Genomic DNA, 16405 nt, shown 5'->3' on the forward strand with positions numbered 1-16405 from the left:
CACTCTCTATAGAAGTTTTTCCCAACTCATGGAAATCTTTTTTAATGTTCCCAGTGTATAACAAACAAGACGTGAACAATTCTCGGTTGATTTTCCAGAAGGCCGTAACAGCAAGTGACAGTTTCTCTTTGTTCACTCTCTCTTTCGATTATTGTGATGTGATCTAAAAAGATTTTCTTGGATTTCACAGTTCTGTTCTGTTTGGGAGTCGAACGAGCATCATTCTATGCAAAGATTAAGTGATAAACGTGTAAACCGCTTGGTAATTAATAGAAGAGAAAGTAAACAAAGAGAAACTGTCACTTGCTGTTACGGCCTTCTGGAAAATCAACCGTGAATTATCCTGGCATCACATCGCTTAGTGCAGTTCCTAAACTGTTTGGATAGGTTACTCTGACACCGCAATATATTGTCGACACTCAACATGGCTTTATGCCTAAGCGCTCCACAACCACCAACCTATTGTCATTTATATGCTACGCGACTGATGGTATGTCAGAATGTTTACAAATAACAATTGCTAAATTGGAAAGACTTGAATTCGGCTCTAACATGCTTCGATGGCTGCAATCATATCTTATGGATCGTCGTTTAGCTGTGAAAATCGGCGATCACGTTTCAAATAATTTGATCGATTCGTCCGGGTAGCCATCTCGGGCCTTTAATATTTTTACTGTACTTCAACGACGTTAACTTTACTTTAGAGGGCCCTCGTCTATCGCTGGTCGATGACGTTAAGATTTACTATTACATTCGAAGCTCAGAAGATGCAGGTTTTCTACAACGACAGTTGTTGAGCCTTGCCGAGTGGTGTAAATAGAAAGAGCCATTTCATTTTGATTACTTTCTGGAAGGATCCGCGATAGTCAGAACGACGTGTGTTATAGACCTTGGTGTCTTTCTCGATGAGCAGCTGACATTCAAGCAACACATCAGCTATATCGTTTCTAAAGCTTCTCGCAACTAAGGATTTGTAATGAGGATGGCTAAACATTTTACAGACGTATACTGTTTAAAATCTCTGTTTTGCTCACTTGTTCGTTCATCCCTGGAGTACTGTTCTGTCGTTTGGAATCCTCACTACATAAACGGAGTTCATAGAATCGAATCGATACCACGCAGATTCATTCGTTTCGCTCTACGGCGCTTACCGCGGAACAATCCTCACCAACTACCAAGCTACGAAAGTTGCGGGTTACTAATCGGTCTCGATACACTGCAAGTTCGTCGCGGTGTTGCACGTGCTTTATTGAGAGCAGATGTTTTGACCGAAAAGATTGACTAGGGCTTTGCTCCGCGAAATTAATATCAACGTCCGACTCCGTGCTCTTCGCAACAGTGCATTTCTTCGACTTCCCTTACGATGAACTAGCTACGGTGTTAACAATGCTATTATTGGCTTGCAGAGATCATTCAATCCTGTTAAATTAGGATTCGACTTCAATCTTTCACGCAGGATACTTGAATTTTTTTTGTGTATTACTAGAAATCATCATTAGGATACCACATTGTGTATGTTGATTATACCTAAATAAAAAAATAATAAATAAATAAATAGATATGTTCTTCTGATTTATTTTGCCTACCAGGTTAGATTGAGGAATCACAGACACAGACACAGCTCAATGAAGCTAATAATGCAATATGCATTCCATAAGTAACCCTAGTACTTCGAAGACAGTAACGAAGACCAGCCAAATAATCTTATCAAGTGCCATCAATGTACAACAAAACGAAAACAGGATAGAGAATCCAAACAACGATGAAGCTAACAAGATCAACAACAACTGCGCCGATGAAATTATGGCAAAGTGGTTATAAGTACACACTTATTGTTTTTCGCTGAATTTCGGCAAAAAAATTGCCGAGATTTGCATTGCCGAGTACTCGGTAATCATTTCGGCAAAATATAGAATTGTGAAGTGTCGGTTATCTCAAATTTTACAAACGTCAATTTTTACCGAAATTTTCAGCAAAACGTTTACGTGAAGTTATGAATTACTGAGTTTTCAGCTATTGAAAGTCAACAAAGAATTGTTTCTTTTATTGTTAACATTCAATTGGGTAACAAGATTTCATTTTATTTCCGTATAAACCTACAAAAAATATACAATACGTTATTTATGTTTCAATGACGTACATTGAAAATATGCTAAATCGCCGCCGATTGTCAAATATATTGTTTGACATGTCGTTGAAGTTCGGTGACATATCTTATAATTACTTACCGACAGCGACAGCAGGATCTAAACTAACACATATTTCGAAATTTTGGTACACGCATTTGTTGGTTTCTGGATAATTATTAATTACCGATGAGTTCAGAATTTTAAATCTCGGCAAAAAGATGCACATTGCCGAAAAATCAGTAAATCTACTAAATGAATCTCGGGAAATATAATATTGATACCGATCTGTCTCGGCATTTCACTTTACCTAACCTGAGAATTGGGCTTAATGTCCATAAGGCAGGTTTTTGCAGTCGACCAGTGAAAAGAAAGTTGGACTAAAACGAAATGGCAATGTAGTCAAAGTTGCTGTACCATCAATTCGGAACCATCTCGAGTGAGGTGGCGCCAACCAAAAGGAAGAAGAAGAAGAAGAAGAAGAAGAAGTAACGAACGTTTGGTTTTTTGAAGTCATGCTTTATTATATTGAAGGATAACAGCGTGTCGTCTGTTGGCAAAATGAGCCTATCTTTGGAACGGAGTTGGTTCCTCATGGACAAGTAGGAAGGGAGGGAAATATTTTCGGAACAAATGAAATATAGAGAAATTGTGTGTTTTTGTTAATCTTATTTATAAACAATTTTTCATTATAAAATGAACTATTAAACAATTTTTCTCAGAACATCAGGATTTTCCTGATCCAAGAAGAGCAAGTTAAAAATATCATTGAAAAAGTCCGGATAGTACTCACATGCTCGCTGGCAGTCTGGAGTGAAATTGACCTCCAGAAGTTTCGGTTGGATGCTTGCACCATCGTCGGACCACTCCAGCATTAAATCTACTGCGTAGAGTGCCCGAGACTGTGGGCTGGGACCAATACCACATGGTGGTCCTAGTTTGCAGGCACCTTGCAGCATCTGCTTCAACATTTCGCAGATTTGTTCTTCGATAGTTGACCACTCGTGCTTGGGATACTGAATCTTCCATTGCTGTAGAAATTCTTCACATTTCATATGTCTCAGTTGAAACTGCGAGTAGTTCATTACGGTGAAATGCTTTTCGTAGTCATCAAAATCCCTCAGCTCAAACGGTTTATTGGCGAAGCGCAGGAAAAATTTGTTGTAAATATATGCAGACAGTTCATCGACACTTTTCAGTAACAGTACATAGCGGACATCAAACTTGACGCGTCCGTCTATTTCCGAACGTTCGAAAAGGACTGGATTTTCAATGTATTTTTGAACAATTTTCGGACCGGTCTGCTGAAGACGCATAATCTGAGGAAGATTTTTAGTTATGTGAGTATCCAAGCCACGAGCCAAATTCCACGGCTTGATGATATAATGATTGTCCAATCCTTTCCGTGCCCTGTTCTGATAATAGCTGACAAACTCAATTAATTCCGTTTTGAGGTTGTATGTTACTGGCAACCAAACCGGATTGGATTGCAGAGGATCTTGAACATGATCTTTATCAGCCATTCTTCTACACACGATACTAAGAAGATCTTTAATAGTGATCACGTTTTCGAAAGGAAATTGATTGATGAACTTGTTCGGCGAAGATTCACTCAACTCTTTATACTGTTTGAAATGATTGATCATCCATAATATATCCGCATCGGTTGAATTATCTACAATTTCGAATGCAGGATCGGTAAGATATTTCTTTACCATATCATACTCGCAATACACTTTGAGAGATCCATTTCCATCGAAAAAAGGTGTGCTGGTTTCCAAGTTCGGTAACGATTCTTCAATGTGACCGGCTAGAAAATATTCTTCGGAAGCTTCTTTTTGACTGAAGCTTTCTTCTACCATTGAGGTGTATCTCCAGGGAAGCAAAAGTGCCTTACGATCCATGCTATCGCTAGGAACTCCTTCGACGAAATCTCGATAAAGCTGTTCGCCTTCAGCAATGTTCTCCGTAGGGAATAATAAGCTGTATGTCATCTGTTCAGTAACGTGAATAAAAGGCAAAACTCGGCAGTTTGGTTCATCGCTGTGAAGAATAGCGCTCCCCAATTCATCCATGATGTACCAAATGGGCATACGATTTTCGACCGACATTCCCTCGGCATTCAAGGAGTACATATTGCACCACTTCCAAAGATCACTCAAAATTTTGGAAATAACAACCGAACTAGGCAAATTTTCCTGCTCGATTCCCATCATAATTGCCAACCGATTTACCAAGGGCGGATGTTCGGTAAGCAGTTGCCTTGCGTTGTCCGTTCTAAAAGTCCACGCGTGATCTACCAGATAAATTTCTTTCGGGTTGTCCGAGCGAACACCTCCTTCTCTTGTCACTGCTACGGTCCAAATAGGATCTTCTTCGGAACGTTGTTTCTCGTCATAGTCTACGTACAGCAAAGAAAAGCAATCACCGGCATCGAAAATTTGATGTTTCAGCTTGCGAAAGAGCTCCGGCCAAAACAATTCTGGCACTCCGGACGCTAAAAGTTGTTCCTTGTGTGCGGCCAAAAAAGTGTCGAATTCGTTTGTGCCATCCATTGCGAGTCTGAATATTTTATAAAATTTTTAAACGTACTTTCATCGAAATCTGCTAGCACGCGGCGTGTATGCGGTTTATTTTGTAAACACGACACACTCTAAAAAAAACTAAAACTTTTTTTGTCTCGTAATTGTCATTGTCATTATTATGAGAGAAAATAGCAGTATAGAGAGGCGCAGCATATGAGCAGATGCATTTGTTTCTAGACTTATTTTTCAACACGTCATAACAGCAGAAGAGGAATATTTATCGCCGTTCCATAGTTTTACAGGCAAAATATTTTGTAATGGAACTTATGGCGTTTTCGTTTTTAATTTGCACTACACCGGTGCAGTGCTACACTGAGGCATGAATAAACGAACAAAAATGACGAAAACATAAACAGTAACCATTGACTACAATTAACGATTCCATTGCACAGAGCTACACCAAACTTTTGATGAGTGCTACACCAGTGGTATCGGTGCAGAAACAGTGTAGCACTGGTGTAGTGCAATTGGTAAAAACGAACGGTTTAGGTGCAGCTTTCGCTACACCGGTGTAGTGCAATTTAAAAACGAAAACGACATTAATTAATATAAGTTGATCTCATTACTTCGATCAAAATTAATGAAAAAAATTTATGTGACAGATATTTTCCTTAATATGAAATAATACTCATTCAATATCTATAGTTTTCTTTTGTTATATTGCCGCTTACATCACACAGAGAAAAATATTGTAAAAATAACTAAATTTTGGTTTCACGCAACGATTTATTTTGTTGAAATAGTGACAAAAGAAAATCTGATTTGAAATTACCAATATTGTTGCTTGAAGCTACAAAATAAGATATTTGATTTTACTCAGTGAATTAGTTTGTTTTAAGAAATGTTTTGTTAATAATAACAAATATTTTACTTGTGCGTTCCTGTCAATTTCTTGACAAACAATTTCATGGTAAATTTAACTTTCAAAATAAGTTTAAAATAAACTAGCTTTAGATTAAGGTAATATTATTAGTTCTTTGAATTTATAAACTTGGCAGTTGAAATGAATGATAAGATTCAAACCTTTAATAATTATTATTTCAACATACGCTTTTGTTTGTTTAAATCATACATTTTTGTTTGTCATTATTCTTAAAAGGAGATTTCTTTCAAACTAATTTTCAAGGTCATTTTTAAAAACTAATTTTCATTCGAGTTTTATCCATTTTCAACTTGTTAGTTGTTTTCAATAGCAGTTGGGCCCTTTTGTCGTTGGACGATCAAATTTTTCACATGCCACAATCAATGATTCGGTGCTCCATTAATCTGGTCAAGATAGAATTACTGCATCAAATATTTTCTGTAAAAAACGTGTTATGTAATGTAATGCAAGTTTAGAAATATTTTGAATTATCCATACATGAACTGTTAAAAGACCCCAAGGAAACGAAAGAAACACCTCAATTTTTCTTCTAAAACACGTGCAAGCTTTTTTGATTATCCACGGGAGAAAAATTCTCTGGTTTAAAAGAAACAAAACTGATACGGTTAATTCAAACAATAAACTTAGTTGTCATTACACAAATAAAATCATAGATGAAATGAACCAATATTTTGATACAAATAAGCGCAAGCAGATCGTGATAGTTCGGAAAAACCAAGTTGGCTGAATAATGTGGATGAGAAAGCAATTGGAACCCTCAATGGTTGATGGTAGCGTTGCTCTTATGTAAAGGCACATTGTATTCAATCGCTCCAATAATGTTCACTAATATTCGCTGCTGATGATTTATTATTCTTTTTCAAGGCAGTTCTTGAAAAGTATACCATAATAATCCCAGATAATCGACGTGATGACGACGACGTTTTATAATGGATCCAGATTTCGTCAACAGTTACCAACGTACACAAAAAGTCTAACAGAATCTGCATCAGCATAGTCTAACATAATTCCACAGTGCGCCTTGATATAAATGTAAAACACGATTGAATCAACAAATACGTTGCCAATAACTTCATCTCAACAACAAACCAGTTTTTCGTTAGCCAGGATGAGAAATTGTCTTCAAATCAAATAGATATAATTGTTGATGCAGAAGGGAGAAATTAGTTCAAAACAATCGTATTCTAGCTTAAAATCAACAGAAATCGTATTTTAAAATCAACTGACTGTTTTGTTATTTTAAACAAGCTCAATTTCTTTGCGTGATATTAGAAATGGCAGTTCCTGAAATAATTGTACTACACTGATAAAAAATTGCACGATCGATGCACATGTAAAGAGCCTTTCAATTTAATAAGCTTTTTCATTTCAATACATAACCAAAACGATTTGTTTGAAGATTTCATGTGCAAATTCAGATGTGTTTTCCTTTGGATGTGATGCGTTTTGCTATTAAATCGAACTACATGTGTTAAACACTTCATTTTCTAGTGGAAATAAGTACAGCACAAATGTATGCGCAAAGCACTTGATTCGATCAACCGTGTTTCAATTGAAATCTATATGGAAAACAATGTGACATTCATACGAAATTCATTTAGAATCTAGAGTTAACGATATGTCTTATCGTTTTGATGTGCATTTCAGACAAATGTAGTATGCTGCTCACTAAATATCAATAAGTTTTTACACTCAGTTTATGAGTTAAGTGTATATTTTCATAAATATCATGTGTTCTACATGTTTTGATAGTTTATATGCTTTGCACATGATGTTAGCGTGCGATTATTTTCAGTGTACATTCTACAAAAATCAATTAATTTCAAAAATGAGTAGCACTTACTGTAAATGCTCCGCCGTTTCAGAAATTTCAACAAACTCACCCAGAAAAAATATTTTCTGTCTTGAATCGACGCCATCTTGAATCCGAATTTCCTGACAATTTGTGTCGCACAGAAATATAAACATAGTGTTGACACAAAATAAAATTATGCTGACTATTGAAACCTATTTTGTACTTATAAAATGGACAATCCAATGAACAAATCAAACAGATAAGAATAACAATATAATACGATTGGTTTGAACATGAATATGGTTGTTTATGAAATATATTTAGTGTAGAGCTAACTCACGTATAATTTCAAAAATCTAGTGTGATTATTGTTGTGTCAACATGTCTAGTTATATAAAAATAATTGTCATATTCAGGGTATAACCCCATCGGTTTCAAGTGGTTGGTACTACTCCGCATAAACAAATATCATTTATTTATTTATTTATTTATTTATTTACATGTAATCAACAGACAATGTGTAGTCCCAAGGATTAAAAACTATTCCTATTTTTAAGTATGTTTAAAAAATTCGTCTGAATTCTGCTACGCGTAATGTGAAAATCGAATCCGGCATAAAGTTCGTTGTAGACCAATAATAGCACCGTTATATCCATAATTCGTACGGCTAAGAGGCAATCGAAGAAAGACGTTATTCCGAAGAGCTCTACTGCGTACATTTAAAGAAATTTCGCTGAGGAGTGCAGGGCAGTCTATTTTGTTGTTCAACATGTCGGCGATCAACATAACACGGGACAAATCACGTCGAATGCCAAGGAGTCCAATCAATAATCCACGGCTTTCGTAGCTAAGCAGCTCGTAAGGGTTTTTCCAAGGTAGCTGTCGAAGAGCAAAACGGACGAATCTGCGCTGTATTGTTTCTATTCAGTAGGAGCCGTTAAGGTAATATGGGTTCCATATCGTAGAGCAGTACTCAAGCATTGTACGAATGAGTGAGCAATATAGAGATTTTAAACAGTAAATGTCTGTGAAATGTTTTGCTATTCTCATTACAAATCCTAAACTACGAGATGCCTTTGCTACAATAAAGTTGATATGCTGCTTGAAAGACAATTGCTCGTCTAGAATTACACCGAGATCCTTAACACACGTGGTTCTGTTGATCACTATTTCATCAAGGCAGTAGTTGTATCTTATAGGAACTTTTTTGCGTGTGAACGTGATGATTGAGCATTTATCAATGTTCAAAGCCATTCGATTTACCTCACACCACTTTGAAAAAATTTCAAGTTGGTGTTGGAGGAAAACAGCATCCTCGTTACTTCGAACTATTTGGAATAGCTTGAGATCATCAGCGAAAGATAAACGTGGACAATTTAGAGAAAGATTCACATCGTTAAAATACAAGAGGAAGATCAGAGGTCCGAGATGGCTACCTTGTGGAATCCTAGAAGAAGCGATGAACTCTTTGGATACAGCGTCATTTATCTTGATTGCTAATCGGCGATTATTAAAGTATGAGGAAAACCAACGCAGCATGTTGGAACCAAATCCCAATCTGTCTAACTTAGCAACAGTAATGGCGTGTTAAATTTTGTCAAAGGCAGCGGAAAGGTCCGTGTAGATAACGTCAGTTTGTAAACCGCAGGATATAGCATCCGTCACAAACGTCGTGAAGGTCAAGAGATTGGTAGTCGTAGACCGTTTCGGCATTAACCCATGTTGTGTTTCTGCAATAAACCATTTACAATGGTTGAATATAGATTCAAGTATCACCATTTCGAAAAGCTTTGGAATAGCGCTGAGCGAGGTAATTCCACGGTAGTTGTCGATGTCTTTTTTGTCTCCTTTTTTATGAACTGGAAACATGGATGAAAACTTCCAGGAATCAGGGAAGATCCCAGATGTTAGCGATAAACGAAAAATTTGGCAGATAGGTGAAATTAAACCGATTAAGCATTTTTTCACAAAGATTGCTGGAATACCATCGGGTCCGGAAGAGCTCGAAGATTTCATTTTGGCGATAGCCATTTTTACTGAATCTTCGACTGTTATTCAAAATCAATAAATATATCAACTTGTGCTGCCAGTTTAAAAAAATTCACTAGCGTTTCCGATTTGACATTTCCAGTTACTGAGGGGTAGTTAAATTTACGATACAGTTTTGATAGACGAGTGGCAGGTCGTGTCGTCGCATTAACCTTTCAACTGCTGAGAATAGCCACACCAACATTATTTGGATTTACTCGAAAAACAAAGATCCAGTATTTTATTGTTTTCATTCGCCACGTGGTTGAATTGGCGCAACAGATTTGTGCTGTAACGATCAAGCAAACTGGTACTGCCAGCATGAAAAGATGACTGCGAAGGATCCGCGAAAAGAAAGCCGTTCGAAGCTGGTTGCCATTTTAGATTGGGAAAGTTAAAATTCCCAACGGCAAGCGTAAGAGCATATCTCTTCGAGAGACAAAAGATGGGCATCGATCAACGGCAGTTCACGAGCACGGTCCGGCGGAAAAGAAACTACACAGAAAAAAGTTGAATAAAATAGATGTCGTCAAACCTTCAGCAATATTGTTTGAATTATACATGGAATAGTTTATTACGCTGATCAATAATGGTACTTTTACAAGCGGGAGAACTTACACAGTGTCAGATGGCTAAAAACAGCCATTCAGGAGCTGCTTAGACAAGATGAGACAAGAGGCTTCTTTCTTTTGTTCTATTTCTCGTTTTCCTGGATTCTTAGGAAGTATCCTGGTTTCTTTCTTTAAAAACAAATGTGTTGTAAATTTCTCATCAACTTTTATTTCAAAGTCATTTGTTTCAACGGAGATTTTCAATTTTCACTTCAGATTACCATGAACGGCATTTTTAGTGATGTTTGCAATGGTGTCAAACAATCGGCGAAAAATTTATTACAGTATAATGGGGACAAGATTCACATTCAGTTTTGCTTAATTCCACACGTTTTTTTTAATTAATCAACACCAAAAACACTGCGTACTTTTTTCAAAGTTTAGTATTTTACCAGTGCTGCTGGTTGATAATTTTCTAATTCTCTCTCTCTAAAATGTTTTCGACAAGATATTTTAATCACCGAATTTTTCCGTTCTGTTTGCTACATTCTCGTCCAATATTGTTATCAAATTTTGCTAAAAGACGTGTATATGTAGTGATCGGAATCCTACTTTAATTTCTTACATTTTGTTAGTTTCGTCATTCTTATCGCATTAACTTTATATTGAGTTACATCATTAGGCGTACATAACCATTACAATGTTAGTATAATTATTATTTCTTAGCGTTACTGCAAAATGTGTTCATTAATTTAAAAATTAAGATACACTGTCAACAGGTTTGCTTTGAGTTCAATTACTTTCAGTTATAAACACACTACATTGATTACACTGTTTTTTAATATTTTTCGTTAGCAGCTTAGCTTTGATTTTCTTGTAACTTTTTCTACCGTTCCAATAAATAGTATTTCATTCAACAAATTTGCACGTATGGCCTACCCGATATAGGATTAGTAATTGCAAAAAATGCAACTCCACTTTATACATATACTTAAACAATAAAAAACCTATACGATTTCAAATGTTCTTTTTCAATGATCTCTCGTGTAAAATATTATTTATTTTTTTATACATCTAGGAGATTGGGTCAATAAAATTACGAAGCCAAATTTTTGCGGCTGTGTACTGAACCAAGTGTTAACAAATATTGAACGGATTTCGAATCCATACATCAACATTATTTGTTTGCGGCTATCTTCTCATATAAGCAATAAATAATAACCGTTGAATTTTGTGCTTCCCATGTCCAAATTTTTCGATTACTAAAATATCTCTTCAATCTCAAAATATATTTTTATGTTTTACATAAAATATCTATTATCCTATACGCCTGTTCATTGTTCAGGGGTTTCGCTTTGTTTAAAGTGCAACAAACATAATAATGCGGAACACGAACATTTGCAGTAAGTGCACGAACACATACATCTAACAGTGTTGTGCCTTATGCTGCACTGTACATTTGATCTATTTCTTCTCTCCAGTGACCTACTTTCAGCACAGATGTTGTTTGTTTTTAGTCAGTTCAATTTGTTTTCTGCTTCTCTGTAGGAAAAGTTATAATCAGTGGATGTTCGCCAAAATCTGGAGAATCCTCCCAATTTTAGAATATGATTTTAATGATTTCAGTGTCTGGTTGTTTGCATATATAACTTTCTAAATTTCAATATTGTCATCTTTAATATTCGATTAATTCATGATATGAGCGCATAAGCCTACTGTCAAGACTCACTTAAGTGGTTAGGCTAGCTATTCCCAAGCAATCAACCAGTCCTATATTCGCTTTACATGCGTGTACAATGCAGATAGAAGACAACAATGCTCTACATCTGCTTTATATGTACACACAAAGTATAGATAAGACTTGGTGTAAAAATAGCAGACCTAGGACTAAAAATGAGCATAAACGGTTGAGGGATAGAGGAAAGTTTTCCTTTTTCTTTCTAGAGATGCATTTTATCAATTCATATGAAATCTGTTCTTAAGTGGATTGTGACAGTTTGTTGATGGGTCCACATCAAAATTTATTCGAGAATGTTATGCCATTTAGAGGAAATTCCAGAAGTGAAAATATATTGGAAGTATATGTTTGGTGCCCACAATTATTATACCAATAGAAAGTTGGTTTCATCTGCGCGCCTTTAAATAATCTTTTCGTAAATGAGATGCCCATCCTTTCTAAATTTTTAAGTTTCGAGATGTTCACATGTTTGTTTTGTAGATATCATACAATAAAATAGGAATAAGCTGTAACAAGAATGCTAGCACAATGACTCGAACTCACGAACTCTTGTACTCTAAATACCTTCACGTTACTACTGTAATACGGATCAAAAGCAAAGATCTGTCACAATATAGTGTAAATACTAAAAGGTTTCAAATCTTGCCTTGTGAAAGGGGCATCGTTCCAACGGGTCAAAATTTTGATTGAGCATTGCTTAAACTCCAAATACCCGCATGCCAACAACGTAATAAAAATTTTGGAGAAGGTTTGTCGAAAGCTAGAAAGAATGGAACGAATCTCTGTGTTCCTATTCAATGAATAAAGGTTCGACATCTTCACATGATGAAAAAAAAAAACGGTGCCAAAAAAAAACACGTGCACAGTAGCAAAATATTGGCAATCATCAAGTTTACCAATTTTTAACCGTAACACCCTTTAAAAGAATTTTTCATAAATTTCAACACAAGACGAAAGATAAAATTTCAAGAAGCTTTTGTGCAGTAAGAACATTTTTAGGTGCAGTGTTGTTAACGACACTCGGGGAGTTGAACATAAAGAACAACGCAGTGAAACATAACTTCGACGAAAAAATGGGCATCCCAGATCTAAATGAAGTTTGCGGGAAATTACTAATAAGGCTGAAATAATACTGGCTAAAAAAAGAGTGCAGAAGTAATTTTTCCATCGTTCAATGATAAATAGTTGTCATAAATATGTTAAAATACATCGATAGTTCTAGCAAGTAGTAGCAATATATGAGTAGCGTCCGTGTTACTCGCCACTGTCCATCGCAGAGCCGAACACTTTGTGAGTTTCCCACTCTTTTTCCTATTTTGTGAAAGCAATCCTTTGTACCGTTGTCCTTCATTAGGCAGACCATGTTTCCAGTTTTCCGAGATCAGCGAGTCCTCATAATGTTAAGCACTGGGTTCCTATTCGACGAATGAAGGCCCGAACAATTCCATTTACTTACGGGAAAGACTCTTGGTGGAGGTTTTCTCAATGTGAATCAGGATACTGTTAGACGTGCCGAACGTTGACACCCGTATATCAAATTTCCCATCTAATCCGAGCGAATGTGTCATAATTCTTGCATTTTCGATCGTTGAATCGCACAGTCTGCGGATCACCGAGAGTGTGATGGACATCGTTATGTGTGGAAAGAGAAAGAAAGAAAGCAAAATTAAAGAAGTCATATAGCAAAAAAACTTGCAATATTTAATATATCTTTCATTCCCGCTAAATCTTCCCGTCCTTTTGAGCCAGGATAGAGTTTTAATCTGAACCTCATACTTGTATCAGGCTATAGAACTGCAATGTCTCATTTACAAGGAGTGATTGGTGGGGTTTGGAAAATTGATACCTACACTTTGGTAGTGGAAGCAAAATAAATCGGCGAAGTAGAAAATTTTATTTAGCTCTTTGGTATTAGATAATATTTTCTTTGTCATAACATATTTTAAAACCCAGCGCATGATAGTTCGATTTTGTTCATTTTAATATTTACAATGAAAAGATCAATCCTAATGCTAAGATACTGGCCGATTTTCCGGGTTGACAAAATAGTATTTTTCGAAATGTTCGTTTGATTATTCACGAATTCTCGGTAATTTAAAATCAAGTACCGATATACGATTTCATGAACTATCATGGAATAGTTACAGCAATCGATCATTTCACCGGAATCTGTAAATTACAAAATATCCAAAGGGACAAATCACTTAAAACTCTGCACTGAAAATAGATTTTACTTAGTTTTTGAGAAAAAAAACGCTCATTGGCACATTGTCGCAAAGCTGATTTAACGGTAGCGACACCTGCCAATGAAAAATGGAACCAAGAAAAGGAGGATTCTTTCGGAAATTTTCATATCGGCAGTAGTGATTTGCAACATTTTTATCGTTTATTCAATAGTACAAATAGATATCAGGAAAAAAAGTAAACTCGGAGTAGAAGAAAATTGAGTTCAAAGTGATTACTACTCCTTTTGTTAGTGCAAAGTACGATTAAACATGGAAAATCTTCAGAAATGTGTGAAATTGGGTAAAGTTAGGTTTTTTCGGATCAACATTTTTTTTAAACAGAAACCAGTGTAATGTTGATTTCTCGAGTACTAGAATGTATAACGATCGAGTACTATTTATTTTGGATACTTTATTTGTAATTTCCAGGCATTTGAAAAATGGTATAAAACCAAGTTTAATGCTCTATTCTGAATAAACGGTGGATTTCGCACAATGAACTAAGATCAACATTGCCACCGCAGAGTAAAAACTTTTTCTTCAACTTCTACTATGATTTTTCAAATGAATTTACTCGTTTTCAAAAGAAATCGTTGAAAAGGTGGAGAAATTAGAAATTTTCCTACCGATTTGACAGCTCTTGCTGAAAGTATCATCTCTAAACAAGCAGCGCCTCTACATTTCAATTTTGCGACAATATGCTAATTGTCAAGCTCTTCAACCCAAAGCAAAGTCTTGGCATTACATTCCTTTTGTGGAATTTGGCCTTTCTGTTTCAACAGACTTCGCAGCCGATTTTTAGCGTACAGAATCATTGTATGGCTAGTACTATGGATTCTACTGACACTAAGAACCCTTCCAGGTCGGGGCTCGAACATACGACAACTGGCTTGTAAGACCAGCGTCCTATGCGTTGAACCGCCAACCCGGGACAACCTCTTCTACCCACATTATCGAAATGACGGAATGAGTAATGAATTCTTGCACGACTACTCAATCGGTTCAGTGCTAGAATTTTCGCCTGAGTTGGGTGGTCGATCAACCCGATTGACAGTGACAATATAAATGTCATTGAGTTTCCGCTCATTTTACGAATGTGTTAGTGTAAAAGTTAGGTGACTTACGCTAGAGGAATGGATGATGCTGACTAAGGTAGGACTTTTTAGTTCATTTCCAGCGAAATTCAACAATTTATGTTGGAATTTTAAAAGAATTGGTTATTTACTAGTTCTGTATATCCGAAAAACTTGAAGGTTTAAATTTAAACATATCAGTTATATAAATTCTTTATTTAGAAATAAATTGGAAATCAGCGCGGAAACGAAAAATACGGGAAAAATAAGAAGAAAACGAATTGACAATTCAGTCCTAATCTTCTTACTCAATTCCGACAGATTTCCGAATCAACCGGTCGTAGGCGAAATTCATTCGGAATCGGTTGTTGCACTGGAGGTGGAATTTATTCGGAATTCCACATGATTTCCGCATGGAATTTTGAATGAAAATTTCTCACCGATTCGGAATTGATTTCGAATTCATTCGGATCTTATACCCAAAATTAGGTCGTTATGTACGCGAAACCTTGAAACAACCTTATTTTAAGTACATTCCACCCAATTTGGGGATTCCGTTCAATAACCTAATTTTAGGTAAAGTGGCTTTAGATAATTTCCGTAAGGCACGAACAAACAAAATACTTGAAAATGAGTTTTATCCATAGGTTAAAAGTTTTATTTACTCTACAGTTGAGTCCTATTGGCTCAATTTCTGATTGATAAGTTTTACTTGATTGTGACAACAATGGAAAGAGCGAATGAAAGAAAAAAATCAAAATAACTCAATATTAAGTAAAAGAGGTCAAATGATAGGTAGTTTTTATTTTCCGTGTAGTTAAACTTTGACTTGATCGTAGAAAATACGTAGCGAACATGGTCAAAGTTGCCATGACAACACTACCTAAATATTGAGGTTATCTAAAAATGCGGAGATGCACTTTAGTTGATTCAGGGTAGGTTTCGACCCAAAATTAGGTAGTGGCTGGCAAGAGTGTGGCCTAACTCAGACAAATAAAGTCATCTAATTCTAAATAATGTTCCTCCTGAACTTTTTTAATCCCGCGCAATCCTTCCTGAACTTGCTTATACTTGCTTATCTCACACAAATTTTCCTAAACATTCCTAATCTCGATTTACTTCTAACATAAGATTTACTTCTGTGAGTTCAGAAGAAGATTAGAGTAATTTACCCATTCTTCTTTTGGTTGGCGTCACCTTACTTGAAATCAGTACGGTAAAATTTCATTTTTGAATGAGATTACTTTGATGAAAATGAAGTTTCTGTGATCATACTCAAATGAAATCAAAGTTTTTGTGGTCATTCTCAAAATGTATCCACTGGATTCATTGTCAATTGAATAACCATACTTAGTCATTTGAAGTTTCTCTTGCTGAAGATTGGAAGAGAGGGCAATAAAT

The 16405-nt window shown here is 35.9% G+C and overlaps 2 protein-coding genes across 2 annotated transcripts in view; both read right to left on the reverse strand.

Annotated features, from left to right (window-relative positions):
• Positions 1-2787: 2787 nt before the first annotated feature.
• LOC131438674 (tubulin--tyrosine ligase-like protein 12) lies at positions 2788-4758 on the reverse strand. The gene has a single exon (XM_058608847.1). The coding sequence runs from the start codon at positions 4679-4681 to the stop codon at positions 2831-2833; it is 1851 nt and encodes a 616-aa protein (XP_058464830.1). The 5' UTR covers positions 4682-4758; the 3' UTR covers positions 2788-2830.
• Positions 4759-10174: 5416 nt separating this feature from the next.
• LOC131438680 (uncharacterized) overlaps positions 10175-16405 on the reverse strand; it is a 337536-nt gene continuing 331305 nt past the window's right edge. The window contains exon 8 of the mRNA XM_058608857.1: positions 10175-13308. Within this exon, the coding sequence (XP_058464840.1) occupies positions 13155-13308 (154 nt within the window). The 3' untranslated portion in view covers positions 10175-13154. The remainder of the gene's footprint in view (positions 13309-16405) is intronic.

This window comes from Malaya genurostris, chromosome 1 (genome assembly GCF_030247185.1).
Source record: "Malaya genurostris strain Urasoe2022 chromosome 1, Malgen_1.1, whole genome shotgun sequence".
Taxonomy (NCBI): Eukaryota; Metazoa; Arthropoda; class Insecta; order Diptera; family Culicidae; genus Malaya; species Malaya genurostris.